Here is a 14,123-nt window from a genome sequence, read left to right as displayed (position 1 = left end):
GGGGCAGGCTCCAGCAGCAGCTTCTGATTGGCTGGGTTTTTTGGGGGGGGGGGTCTTTTGACCACACCCTCTTGGCTTGGCAGTGCGGCTCCGCAGAGTACATGGCCCCAGAGGTGGTGGAGGCCTTCAGTGAGGAGGCCAGCATCTACGACAAGCGCTGCGACCTGTGGAGTCTGGGTGTCATCCTCTACATCCTGCTTAGCGGTTACCCGCCATTCGTGGGCCACTGTGGCAGTGACTGTGGCTGGGACCGTGGGGAGGCCTGCCCTGCCTGTCAGGTATCCCCCTGCTCTGGATGTCCCTTGTATGTCTCCTTCCTTCCTAGGGGCTACCCTTGTGCCCCAGGCATCTGTCCCTGATTGGGTCTGCAGGGTAGTGTCAGGCGTCCTGGGTTCCCTAGCCCATGGGAGGAGACAGACATACTGGTCAGAGCTGAGGATTTGAGAATTGGTGCCAGGTCTGTGGTTGGGCCTTTTGTCCAAGATATGAAGTTCATTATTCATGACCTTATGTCCCCGGGGCCAGGCTCCCTGAACTGCCTTTTGTAAATCAAGCTTCACCCTAGACAGTGTTCAGGTTCCCTCCAGGCATCTGTCCCTCACTTTACTTTGGCCCCAGAGCCCCCAGTGTGTCACTGGAATTAGGGCCTTGGCCCTCTCCAGTCCTCCACCCTGCATGCCAGGTGGCTGGTCCAGCACCCTCGCCTGTAGTGGGTTCTGGGGACCCTGGTAGGGCTGTCAGTCTCTGGCATCCACATTTTGCCCACTGGGGTGACAGGTGTCCTTGTGGGCTGCCGCTGATCATCATACCCCTCCCGTAGAACATGCTGTTTGAGAGCATCCAGGAGGGCAAGTATGAATTCCCAGACAAGGACTGGGCCCACATCTCCTTCGCCGCCAAAGACCTCATCTCCAAGTTGCTTGTCCGTGATGCCAAGCAGAGGCTGAGCGCTGCCCAAGTCCTGCAGCACCCCTGGGTGCAAGGGGTGAGCCCCAGGGCCTGGGAGGGGACGCCCAGCTCCCTGAGCTGCACCTTCCTCCAATGGATAAGGGGGAGTCTCACAACAAGTATCTGATACCCAGAGGGTTCAGCATGGCCACCCTGAGCTGCAGGGGTGGGTCTGTGTCTCCTGGGCTACACTGCAGTCCTAGGCCACGGGGTTTAGCTGAAATCCCACTGCCTCCCTGGCAGCCCTGCAAGGGGCTCACAGGAGCAGCTGCTCAGAGATTCCTGGCCTGGTGGGCCCTAGGCTCAAGAGCCACAGGGTGCCACTGTACACCAAGCAGGGATCAGCCAAGGGACAGGTGGGCAGCAGCCTCAGGAGAGAGCCCAGCCCAGCCAAGGTAGACTCTCCACCTGCCATTTACAGTCCAGGGCCCATCCCTTTGCCCACTCTAGGATGGGCCTCAATCTGGGAAGGGCCAGGCACTTCTCTAGGTCAGAGGTCATCAGGGCTGAGCAATACCCCAAGAGAGTAAGACCACCAGAGTGCCAGAAACTGGGGTCCCTTGGAATTCCATAATCAAGGGGCAGCTCCAAACCCCTTCCAGGAGCATCCAGAAACCTGTGAGCTGAGAAGGCAGTGGGGGGCTAGGGGTGGGTTTGGGCTGGAGACTCTTTCAGGAGGGGTGTTTATTTGGAGCCCCTGGCCCTCCTGCTGGTGGATCTCTGCTTCATCCCCACCCTCACCCTGGCTCAGAGCTGCAGGTTCCTGGGAGCATGGGAGGGGGAGGGGTATCTGATGCACTGGGCATCCAGCTGCGTTCCTGGTCTCAGGAAGTGTCCAGGTGATGGAGCATGGACCTGGAGCTTCCCTTGACAGGACCCCCATTAGCCCTTGGGGACCTTGGGATGGGTCTTGTTTGGTCCCGTCTGCTTTCCAGCCCTGAGTTTGCTGTCTTATTGCAGTGTGCCCCAGAGAACACCCTGCCTACGCCCATGGTCCTGCAGAGGTGAGGCCACCAGTGGGTTGGGGGCTTGGGGGGTTAAATATTCAGCTAAAAACAGAAGAGTTTCTTTGAGCCGGGAATGGACACCTAAGCACTTGAATGTCCCTGTACCAGTTAACTTCACATAGGTCCTCTTTGGGATCCTGCACTCAGAGGGGCCCAAAGGTGTGGGGCGGGGGTCAACACAGCCCCCGGGTCACTGGAGGAAACAGGGAAGGATGTGTGTTTGTAGATGGCTCCTACCCTGTCCCACAGGAACAGCTGTGCCAAAGACCTCACGTCCTTCGCAGCCGAGGCCATCGCCATGAACCGGCAGCTGGCTCAGCGAGAGGAGGATGAGGCTGAAGAAGAGGCCGCGGGGCAGGGCCCGCCTGTTGTCATCAGACCTACCTCACGCTGCCTGCAGCTGTCCCCGCCCTCTGAGTCCAAGCTGGCCCAGCGGCGGCAGAGAGCCAGCCTGTCCACCGCCCCCGTGGTCCTTGTGGGGGACCACGTGTGACCCCCCAGTCCCTTCTCTGTACATAGGTCACCCCCTTCCCATCAGACCTAAAAGGCTTTGGCGCTGTGGCCAGTCAGGGCCCAGGGGCTGCCCTCCCTCTGCTCTGGCTGTGTCAGGGCTCGCCCAGCTGGGGGTGTTTTATAGAAGGTTTTTGCTGTTGGTTTTTTTTCCTTCTTCCCCTCGTTCCTCTCCCATTTTTTGTTTTTCTGTTTTGTTTTTGTTTGTTTTTTCCTTCCTTTTGACGGTGTTAAAAGCAAAGCAAGTGCCCCGGGGAGGAGAGTGGAGGGCGTGTGGCTGGGCGAGCCCCTCCTGCACCTGCCCGTGATGCTCACCGGTACTGTGAAGGTCTCTGTGCCCCACCCAGGCGCCTGTGCCCCCGGCTGCCTCCCTCATCGCCTGCTTCCAGCCAGTCTGCCATCTCTGAGTGCTGGGGGGATGCACAGGGCCCCGCCCATCCCTCCCCACCCTCAGTATTTTCAGGGACAGCCCCCCTCCCAGTGACAAGCAGAAGCCCCTTCATTGCTTACCCCCCTGGCAGCCTGGGCGGGGGCAGGGGCCTCACTGTGGAAGGAGGGCTGGGGTTCCAGTAGGGGGCAGCACTAGATCCCCAGCCCCATCCCCTGGCCCGAGCTCGCCTGCCCACCCGCCCTGTCCTTTGAGAGCTGACAATCGGGGCTCCTTCCCAAGCTGTCTGAATGGATCCCTGCCAGCTGGACTTGGTCTCTGACCTTGACCTTAAACTGCAGCTGGCACGGGGACATACCCACTGCTCCCTCCCACTCCCCTGGGACTGAAGCTGGAGCCTGATCAACAATCTGCCCCCAGCTGGTTCCACCAAGGTGGGTGAGGGGCAGGACAGGCACCCATCAGCCAATGTGGGGTCCCAAGGTGTCTCCTAACCCCCAGGGCACCTGAGTGCCCCTTCTCAGGGCTCAGTCTGACTATGCCCATGTCCTGCCCCACATTGGCCCTGAGTCTGGCCTTTGGAAGCTCTGTCACACACCCCCATCTCCAGAGCTGGGGCCAGACCCAGGGGTACCCCAAATCCCTCCCATCCCCCACCTCCAAGGGCAGCGACTTGTGTGTGCCCACCTTCAGGAAAACGGCCACAGCTTGGCCTCCCTTGGGGAAACCAGGAATGGCTGGGGAGGGGCCGCTGGGTGCCCCGCCAGCTCCGACCCACTGCGCCTGGCCAGCCGGCTGTGGGCCTGGGGGTCTGCCGCTGGGTCCTTGGCCGTGAACTTCTATGCAATACCAGTTCCCATTTTCTATGTGCAGTGCAGCCCTGCTGGTCAGGGGGGCAGCAGCGGGGGTGCTGGGCCACTGCCTGGCCAGTCCAGGCCTGCTCAGGTGTCTTGGGGCAGGGACTGGGCAAGCCCCCTGGCCTCTGAATCCGTGGTCAGGATCGTTTGTCACATTTAGTTAGTTTTTTTAAACCATCATTTGACTTGCTTCCCCGTTGAAGAATACTTGAATGTCGGAGGGGCCTCGCCAGAGGGGGCTCAGACACTGCCCAGCCCCTTACCGGCGGCGTCACAGTCTGGTGGCCTGCGGGGGGCGACGTCCTGCCCCATCCTCTGCCCTTCTGTATCTGTGGACCGACCTTTCCAAAGAGCCGGGAGGGGTGGGGAGCCGCCCGGCCCCGCCCCATCCTCACTGGTGGCGGCGCTGCCTGCCCTGGGGACTCTGCCTGGCCGCCTCCTTTGGAAGGCCAGCAGCAGCTGTCGAACCTCCCCAGAGGCGGGCCTGTCACTTCCTCTCCCCCGTTGCCTCCACGCCGCCACCGGAGGACTGGTTAGAGCCGCTACTGTGAATGAGCGACGGTCAGGAGCCACCCCTGACCCGCTCCCGGCGCCGGGAAGGGGGCTGGCCGCTGACCATGTCCAGAGGCTCAAGACGCGGAAGAACTCGAAACTGAGAAAGTGGGGCAAAGACATCCAAGCACTTTAACTCCATTGTACCAGGTGAACGATTGAGCTCGAAAGTTTTCCTTTACACCAACTGTCAATGCCAGAATTTTGTATTCTGTTTTGTAAGGATTTAATAAAAACCGTAAAAAATGGCCCCTGCCTGCACCCAGCGCTCTGCCCCTGGCCGCGCAGGAGAGTGGCACCTGGGGCGGCAGGCAGGCCGCGTCCTCTCCACCAGGACAGTGCGACAAAGGCCAGGCCAGGCTCTTCCAGCCTTCCCCGGAAGGAGGGACTGGGCACCCCAAAGCTGACCTGAGTCGCCCACGCGGTGACGGTGGCCTCCCCGCGTGCCTTGGGGTACTTCGTAACATGGCAGCTGAAGCCCTTGCAGGTGACCTGCCTCAGAACCTCTGAGCACACTCAGGTGTAGGAGGGGACAGCACATGGTGTCCTCCTCGCACAGGTGGACCATGGCAGCTACCTCTGCACATGATCTAACAGCATCAGGGATTCAAACCCTCCCAGTGTGGCCAGTGCCCTCCTCTGAAGTCCAGCCCCTTAGCTGTAATCGAATTCTTGCTGTATGCAGCCTCTGTACCGAGATCAGGGCCAGAGGAGGTGAGCTGGACTGACCAGGGCTGGCTGCAGGTCTTAGGGGGGTGCAGAAGTCAGGGAGGGCTCCTGGAGGAGGGAGCACAGGGCAGACAGTGAAGCCCAGTGGTAGAGTCCAGCTCCACCCAGACCGTTGCGTGCCTTGCTTGCGGACCCATGCAGTCAGGGGTCTGAGAGTGGCCAGGTGTGGTCACGTGCGGGCCCCACAAAGCCCAGCAAGGCCAGGCCAGTTGGTGACGTCATCACCGAAGGGCCTGGGGGCGTGGCGGGATAGGGAGGTGTGGCTTATCTGGTAGGCGTGGTTATGTCAGGAAGGGGCCAGAGCCGGTGGGGTGCTGGCTAGGGGTCCTGCGCTCCCAGCAGCAGGGGTGCTAGAGGCGTGAAAAGAGGAAGAAACTGGCGCCTGCAGACCCGCAGGGGGAGAGCAGTGGCGGTGTGCCCAGGCGTTGGGGAGGCTGAGCCCCGAGGACAGTGGGGAGCCCCTGCAGGTTTTCATTTTCTTAATGTTTGCGGTGCTGGGGACTGAACCAGAGCCGCCCTACCCCTGAGCTGCGCCCCAACCTTTATATCGTATCTTGAGACCGGCTCTCGGGTTCTCGCTGAATTTCCCAGACGTTCTCTTGCCTCAGCCTCCTGAGCCGCTGGGATGAACCCGGCACCACGCGCCCAGCTAGGCCTTATTGAGATAAAATTCACACATAACACTTACTCATCGAAAGTGCACACTTCCCAGTGGCTCAGGAGGCTGGAACAGGAGGGTGCGAGTTCAAGGTCAGCCTCTGCAACTTAGGGAGGCCCTAAGCAATTTATTGAGACCCTGTCTCAAAATAAAAATTAAAAAGGACTTGGGCTGTAACTCAATGGTAAAGTGTCCTGGGTTCAATCCCAAGTAACGAAAAAAATTAAAAATAAAGTGTGCCCTTCAAGCCTGGCGTGGTCACGCATGCCTGTGATCCCAGCAATTTGGGAGGCTGAGGCAGGAAGATCACAAGTTTGAGGCCAGCCTCAGCAATTAATTTAGCAAGACTTTGTCTCCAGCAGGACCGCGGGGTATATCTCAGTGGTAAAGGCCCCTGGGTTCATTCCCCAGCACTACAAAAATTAATAATAATAAAATAACAGGGCTGGGGATGTGGCTCAAGCGGTAGCGCGCTCGCCTGGCATGCGTGCGGCCCGGGTTCGATCCTCAGCACCACATACAAACAAAGATGTTGTGTCCGCCGAGAACTAAAAAATAAATATTAAAATTCTCTCTCTCTCTCTCTCTCTCCTCCCTCTCTCTTAAAAAAAAAAACACTTCTAAAAAAAAAATAAATAAATAACAAAGTGTGTACCCCAGTATCTTTTAGTACATTTTCGGGGCTGTACAAACACCACCTCTAATTCCAGACATTCTCAACATCCCTACAGTACACCCCATTCCCACACCAGGATCCACGCCCTGTCTCTGGACTTGCTTGTTCTCCACATCTCCTGTCAACGGAGATGACATGTGTGGCCTTTCTGTGTTCTGGTTCTTTCTTATCTATCATCTATTAGTACTGAGGACTGACCCAGGGTCACTGTACCACTGAGTCACATCCCCACCCCTTTTTATTTTTTGAGATGTCACTAAGTTGCTTAGGGCCTTGCTAAGTTGCTGAGGTTGGTCTCAAATCTGCGATCCTCCTGCTTCAGCCTCCTGAGCTGCTGGGATGACAGGTGTGCACCACTGTGCCCAGCTAGGCTTTATTTTTAAAATAAAATTGAAAGAAAAAATACAGGGCTGGACACGGTGACGCATGCCTTTAATCCCTGCAGCTCAAAGTTCAAAGCCAGCCTCAACAACTTAGTGACTTAGTGCTTAGCCCTAAGCACCTCAGTGAGATTCTGTCTCTAAATAAAATTTTAAAAAAGGGCTGGGGTGTTGCTCAGTGGTCGAGTGCTGCTGGGTCAATCCCCAGTGTCAAAAAAAGAAAGTTTTAGGTTTGCAGAAAATTTGTGAGGATCAGAGTTTCTGTGAACGCAGCATCCAGTTTCCCTGATCCTGGCCTTGACTCTGGCATGTCCCAGTCTTCCAGAGCAGTCAGGCAGCACGACGGGGATTTGGGCAGGAAGAGATGCAGCAGGCCCGCACCCTTGACCTGGCTGAGACAAGTAGGCAAGTGCTGGCTGCACACCGGCACCTGGAGGTGGAGACTGGCCCGGGACACCGGGGCGGCCCTGGTCACCCATCCTGGAAGAGGCTCCACTTCTTCCAGTTCCAGGATTTTCCTGCCACTGCTCAGGAAAACCAGTCATGGAAGAGGGCGGGCTGGGCTGGCTGAGGAGAAACCACAAAAATAAAATCTAGAGCAAGTTCCTTCGCTGGACAAGCTGTTCCTGGCAGACGGCAGGGGGCAGGGAGCGGTCAGCGGCATGGCCAGGCAGGGCGGGCAGGACGTGGTGCCACCTGGGAGGGCAGGGACTTGGCATGTGGCACTGCCGTGCCCCCTGCACACACATGCACAGATGCACATCTGTGCACTTCAGGCCCAGGCCTGGCAAGAGTCAGGGCAGCCGGCCAGGGAGCCCCGGGGCTCTGGGGTTGGCCCGGGGAGAGCTGAGCGGCCTCCTGGCTCGCTCAGTGTCTGTGAGCGAATGTGTGTGCAAGATCCTCACCGAGGGCAAAGGACCAGGCAGCAGGGGCCAGGCCCAGCTCCGTGGCAGAGGGCATCTGGGTTCAAGCCCAGTACTGAAGGGGGTAAATCCAGGGCCCGGAAAGCCCCCGGAGCACCCCACAGGCAGTAAGAGCTCCCTGATGGGCTGAGGGACCACTGTGGTTCAAGGACTGGGGACTATGGTGTCCCGCCTGCAGAGGGTGGGGACCCAGCATTCTGTGGGGCCCAGGACACCCACCGCAGAGAAGGGCCCAGCCCCGTGTCCACTGTGTGGAGACCCTGTTTAGGGCAGGTGGACTCACAAGAGGAAGGGAAGCAGGAGAAGCCACCAAAGTCCCCTGCAGGGCACCTGCAGCTCCACCCCTCAGAGGAGGCTGGAAGGGCCAAGGTCACACCTCCAGGTGGCCCTGCTGGGGCCAGGAAGCCACATGAGGTGTTTGTACGCCTCAGTGACACACTCCCCCCACGGGGACACCAGGAGTGCCCAAGTCCAGGTGAAGTAGGTGCCAGCCTTGGGGGCAATGGGAACCTGAAGGGGGAAACCCCCTGGGGCCACAGCAACCAAGCTGGGCGGCAGCTGGACAGCTGGCCAACGGTGGCCCAGGACTGTTTTCTGACCTAGAGAAGGAATTTTCCCAGGATGTGGCAACAGCCCCAACAGGTGCTCTGAGTGGATGTCCTGCAGAGCAGGAACAGAGGTGGGGAGAGTCAGCCTTAAAAACCCTCCATGCTGGGCACAGTGGCCAGAGACGCAGGAGGCTGGGGCAGGAGCATCCCAAGTTCAAGGCCAGCCTTGGCTCTTTAGTGAGATCTTGTCTCAAAATAAAAAATAGAAAGGGCCGGGGGGTGGGCTGTAGCCCAGTGGTACTGCCCCTGGGTTCAATCTCCATTGTGAAAAAATTAATTTAAAGAAAAGTCCTGTTGGGCTGGGGATGTGGCTCAAGCGGTAGCGTGCTGGCCTGGCATGCGTGCGGCCCGGGTTCGATCCTCAGCACCACATACAAAGATGTTGTGTCTGCCGAGAACTAAAAAATAAATATTAAAAAAAAAAAAAAGCAAAGTCCTGTTGTGGGGTCCCAACTCGGGGGTCCCTGGGGTGGCACCAGTCTCTGTTCTGGGATGGCCGACTGACACTTGCTATCAGGGTGTCATCACCCACAACACACAGGGCCAGGAAGGGTAACCTAAGGGACGTTTGAGAGTAGCCGTGTGACCTCTGAAGCCAGGCCCTAGCACACACTGTGGCTTCCGCCTTCCTCTGGGACTGGGTGCTCTGGGGAGAGCCAGCCAGGTGCTGAGGAGCCTGGAGCAGCCCGGTGCAGACGACCCTGTGCCCAGGGTTGGGTCCGTGTGCCCTTCTCCCATGACCAGGCCTCCCTCAGAGACCTCCCACCTTCAGCGGGCACTGGGGTAGCTAATTGGGCCGCCTCTCAATGTCTCCTACCTGGGAAACTGGATTCAAAGGCCGAGAGGGTCGAGGACATGTTTTGGCTGGACTGTTTCTCCCCGTTTTGTTTTGCGGTGCTGGGATGGAAGCCACGCTCGGCAATGAGTCGGCACTGAGCTGAGCTACACTCAAGTCCCCAGCTGCTGTTGTTTTTTCTCTTAAACTGGGGACTGAACCCAGGTTCTACCACTAAGCTACACCCCAGCCCTTTTACCTTTTTATTTTAAATTGCCCAGGCTGGCCTCCATTTTGCGACTCTCCTGCCTCAGCCTCCGGAGTCGCGCCTTGAATATCAGGGCGGGAAGGGAGCCCCCAGGAAAGGTGAGGCTGGAGAGCTTCTGCTCTGCACCGGAGGCCACGACAGAGGAACCCCGTGCTGCCTGGTGGGGGGGGGTTAGTCCTCTGTGGGGCGAATAACCCTCAGGCTGAAGTGCCATCCTTTGGGCACGACCCCATCCCCACATCTCTTGTGGCCTCCGCTGAGTTTTTGCTGACCCTCTGATTTTTTTATCTCCTCAATGCCAGGCATTTTGGTTGTGAATGCTATTCCTATGTGACAGTCCCAGTGTCCTTGAGCTGGAGGCCAGGGAAGGACCGAAGGGAGAAAAATGACGCCCCACCCTGGGGGAGTGCCGTTCTGTGCTGTGGCCTCTCCGCATCCAAATTCCCGGGAGCGGCTTTGCACGTGCGCCCTCTAGAGGCCACTGCCTACCGGCCGGGCCGGGTTGTCCCAGGATCCGGTGAGACGCTCAAAATGACCCTTTAAAAATCAATGACGCCAGTGGTGCAGCGTGGGTTCCATTCCCAGCACCCAGGGAGAAAAGTAAAAGAAAATCTGCTGCAGGCCAGGTGCAGTGCCCATGCCCATCACCCCAGCGACGAGAGAGAGGCTGAGGCAGGAGGATCTCAAGTTGAAGGCCAACCCCGGCAACTTAACCGGACCCTGTCTCAATAAAAAGTAAACAGGGCTGGCGTGCGGCTCAGAGGTGGGTGCTTGCCCAGCGTGCCTGGGCCCCGGGCTCCACCCCAGCTTGGCAAGGGCCCCAGGAGCCGGTGCTGCCTTGCTGGTAGCCCCGCAGGGTTCCCCTGGCCAGAGCTCGCTGAGGCTGGCCCTTAAACTCCTGGGCTCCGGGANTTTGAAAGTAAAATTTCAGACAAGGATTTGCACAGATCTTCAGTGAACACAGCTGAGTTTCCAAGCAGACACAACTGTGTCCCAGAAAGGTCCCTCAGGACACAGAACTCGCGGTCTCCCTGTGGTGGACAGAGTAACACCCCCGAGGTGTCCAACTCCGAGCTCAGGGCCTACACAGCAGAAGGGACTTTGCAGAACAGATTGATTTAGGAATTTTCAGATGGAGGAGTCATTCTGGGTCATTGGGGCCTTGTGTCACCACAGGGTCCTCATGAGAGGAGGCAGGAGGGTCAGAGTCTAATAGCCTGAAAGGCATTGTGCTGCTGGCCCTGGGGCTGGGGGAGGGGGCTGGACCCAAGGGCTGCAGGGCCCCTGGAGCTGGAGGAGGCCGCCCTGTGGCATCAGGAGGAACCAAGATTTAGCCCAGGGAGGCCCATGTTGGACCTCTGGCCTCCACACTATGCAAGGGCAGCTGTGTGTTGCTTTAAGCCCCTGTCTTTGTGTGTTACAGCAGCCACATGAAACTCATACACACTCCCCGTCCCTTCCCAGTCAGCTCCTGGCTCCCAGCCCCAGCAGAGCCTCATCTTTCTCTGGTGCATCCTGTGCCGTTAGGCCAGAGAAACACTGTCAGGCGGCTGCTTGTATAAATGTCAGCCACACAGCACTGGCCTTCGCTGGCACTGTTGGGACAAAGATCACTAACGGAAGGCACTGGAAGGTGGCCACCAGGGTCAGCCGCAGCAGTCACGTGCATGTGTGCCGGTCTGCTTGACACAGGACATTTATCAGCTCTCAGAACAAAGGCCCAGAGCTAGAGCAGCCTGCAGGCATGGAAGGCAAGGAGCCCCCAACCCCAGGCCACCCCAGGACTGCCCTCATCCTCCTGACCCTGCCCGGGACTGGCCAGTGAGCCCGTGGGCTGCTCGCCCTCACCGGGGGCTGCTGCGTCTTAGCCCTTTCTCTCCAGCCAGGGGGTATTTCTGACTCTGGATATTGGTAGTCTGACCCAGACTTACACCTTACGTTGAAAGATAAAAGAAGGAAGAAATGACACAAGTTATAACTGAACACTTCAGAAAGACCCGGCCCGGCTCCGTGGCCCACGTGGGCAACCCCAGAGACTCAGGAAGCTCAGGCCAGAGGGTCACAATTTCAGGTTAGCTGGGCAACTTAGCCAGACCCTGTGTTGAGATTAAAAAATAAAGAAAATAAATCAACAAATAAATAAACTTACATGACTCAACAAATAATAAAAAAAACAAAATTATATTTGGGGTCAGAGGCTAAGAATTTAAGGAGAGATTAACAGAGCAGGAGGGGCAGACATTTTTTATAGAAAGTCAGACGCTGGGCATGGTATGGCAGCAACCTGGGGTGGAGGCTGAGACAGGAACAGCATGTTTGAGACCAGCCTGGGCATCTTAGTGACAGCCTATCTCAAAACAGAACAAAAACAAAAAATCAAAAAGAACTGGGGATTTGGCTCAAAGGTAGAACACCCCCTGGTTTGAACCCCAATACCAAAAAAAAAAAAAAGCTAAAGAAAAAATAAGCCACACAGAGCACCTGTTTGGCCTTACCCGAGCTCCCCTCTGCAGGTCATGGGGAGAAGAGGCACAGAGGACAGGAATGGGCACAGCAGTGTCCATGAAGCTGTGTTCACAACTACAGGCAGTGGGCCTGAGGTGGCCGGGGCAGCACAGGGCCGGGAGGGTCTGGGAGCCAGGGTTTCCCTCTCCTCCCTCCCACCCCTCGGTGGGTTCCTTCCTTTCTGGTCCTGGGGATTTGACCCCAAGGGCTCTCCCACTGACCTACACACACACACACACACACACACACACACCCTTTTCACTTTTAGATTTTGAGTCAGAGGGTCGCCAAGTTTCCCAGGCTGGCCTGGGGCCTCCCGCCTCATCTTCCCCAGCAGCTGGGACCGCAGGCGTGGCCCCTGGGAAAACAGCTAGGATTCTCACAGAGCGTACAAAAGGGACTTGGAAATGACCGGGGCTGCCGGCTCTGTGATCCATGTGTCTCCACCAGTGTTTCTGACCTTCGGGGTTTCCACAACTACTCCTTTATTGTTCATAGGTTCAGAGTGAAAAAATAAAATAGGCTTTGGGCTGGGGGTGCGCGTTAGTGGTGGAGTGCTTGCCTAGCAGACAGGAAGCCCTACACTACATCCTGTCCCTGCAACAGAAAAATAAGTTAATTTAAAAATGAAACAAATTAAAATCATTTTGTCTCCAGGCTGCGGCTGCCTTTGTTTGTGGTTGTAAAGGTTTATGGTCAGGCCTCAAGTAAATTTCTGTTCCTAAGCCAGAGGTTGTGAGGTGGTGGGCCGGACTCCATAAAACCCAGCTGCAGAGGATGATGGGAAAATGTTCTGGAAGACAGAGCCAGATCAGGGCTTCCTCTATGGAAGCAGATGGAGGTTGTCCCCAGCACAGGGGGATGGTTTCTATCCAAGAGATCCCTGATAGCTGGGCACAATGGTGCACTTCTGTAACCCCATTAACTCAGGAGGCTGAGGCAGGAGGATTGCAAGTTCAAGGCCAGCCTTAGTGATTTAGTGAGTCCCTCAGCAACAAAAAACAACCCAAGAGTGGCCCCTAGAGGACTGCAAACAGATGCTCCAAGAAACCTCCTGCTGGACACTTGGAGAATGGATTCTAAACAGAATAAGAAGCTGAGAAAGTGCAAGCTGTGGGGCTTCAGGTCCTTCACCAGCAGGCCGAGAAGGAGGGGGATGGGGAGCTCTGTGGAATTTGTGGGGTCAGTACAGAATGAAAACACGCCCCCTACTCAAAAACTACAGACCAGGTGCCTCCCTAGCAATGCAAACTGCAGCACCTCTAGAAAAGCTACTCTGAAGCTCAAGGTGGGGCAGCCGAGCTGGGAGTGAGGTCACCCTGGGAAGCCCAGTCCTGATCTGCTTGGAGGTGAAGGACTGGATGAGGCCTGCACAGGAGCATGGTGGACCTCAGGGTGGAATGTGGGCTGGCGGCTCCCTGTGTGTCATGGTCAGTTCCCTTCTCCATGTGAGTGTGCAGGACAAGACCCTGAGGGTGGGGTCTCCCACTACTCATGAGGTGCCAAGTGGTCAGGGGGCACTCACAGGTAGGGACAGGAGGTGGTCACCCCAGCCCCTATGGGGATGGGACAGCACTGACCTTCTCCTCTGCCCATGGCACCTCAGGCTGCCCAGGGCACCTGTGGGGCTCCAGCTGACTCACGTGCCTCCTGGGTGGGGCAAAGTCCTGGGGGTCCAGCAGCTTGCTCTGGGAGCCCCTTCTGTGCCCTCCAAGCCTGCACCTTGAACTGTGGATGTGGTTAGTGCTCACGGGTCCCACCTTCATCTACCCTGGGCCCTAGATGTGGCTGGAGGGGGACACTGTGTAGCCATCTGTAGCATGCACAGAGCACCCCCATCCCTGTCGGCTTCCCTGGGCCTCAGTTTCCCCTGGAGCAGCAGAGTCCTTTCCACACCACAGGCAGGCCACTTGGGTCTGGGGTCAGGGTGCCGGGTTCAGGGACTGGCCTCTGGGTCTCCAAAGTGGGATTTTGAATTTGGAGTCTGAGATATGAACGTCCTGGGTTCAGAATCTTGGACGGTGGCCCAGGGTTTAGGATCCCACGTCTGGAATTTGGGCCCAAGGATTCCAGTCTGATGTCCCTGAAAATCTGGAAAGTCTGTGACTTGATGTCCAAGGTCCAGGGTCCAGGATCTGGGGCCTGTGGGCCCAGTCTGGGATGCAAGGTGTGGAGTCCCGGGTCTGAGCTCTTAGGTCCTGGCTCTGATCCTTGGTCCGGGGGCCATCTAGGTTCTGGGGACAGGATCCAGAGTCTGGGGTGAGACCTGGAGACAGCCTCTGGGTTCCCAGCCAGAGTCCTAAGCCGTCCCTCGCACCCTGGCTCCCGCCCACGCCCCG

General features: G+C 57.5%; 1 protein-coding gene across 2 annotated transcripts in view; it reads left to right on the top strand.

Annotated features, from left to right (window-relative positions):
- Mknk2 (MAPK interacting serine/threonine kinase 2) overlaps window positions 1-4,511 on the top strand; it is a 12,537-nt gene extending 8,026 nt beyond the window's left edge. For both annotated transcript variants that reach the window (XM_015503608.2, XM_015503607.2), the window contains exons 11-14: window positions 84-278; window positions 821-985; window positions 1,909-1,952; window positions 2,205-4,511. In XM_015503608.2, the coding sequence (XP_015359094.1) occupies window positions 84-278; window positions 821-985; window positions 1,909-1,952; window positions 2,205-2,448 (648 nt within the window). In that variant the 3' untranslated portion in view covers window positions 2,449-4,511. The remainder of the gene's footprint in view (window positions 1-83; window positions 279-820; window positions 986-1,908; window positions 1,953-2,204) is intronic.
- The last annotated feature ends 9,612 nt before the right edge of the window (window positions 4,512-14,123 follow it).

The sequence above is a fragment of the Marmota marmota genome, unplaced genomic scaffold (genome assembly GCF_001458135.2).
Source record: "Marmota marmota marmota unplaced genomic scaffold, marMar, whole genome shotgun sequence".
In the NCBI taxonomy this organism is placed as follows: domain Eukaryota; kingdom Metazoa; phylum Chordata; class Mammalia; order Rodentia; family Sciuridae; genus Marmota; species Marmota marmota.
This window is presented reverse-complemented; position numbering and strand designations above follow the sequence as displayed.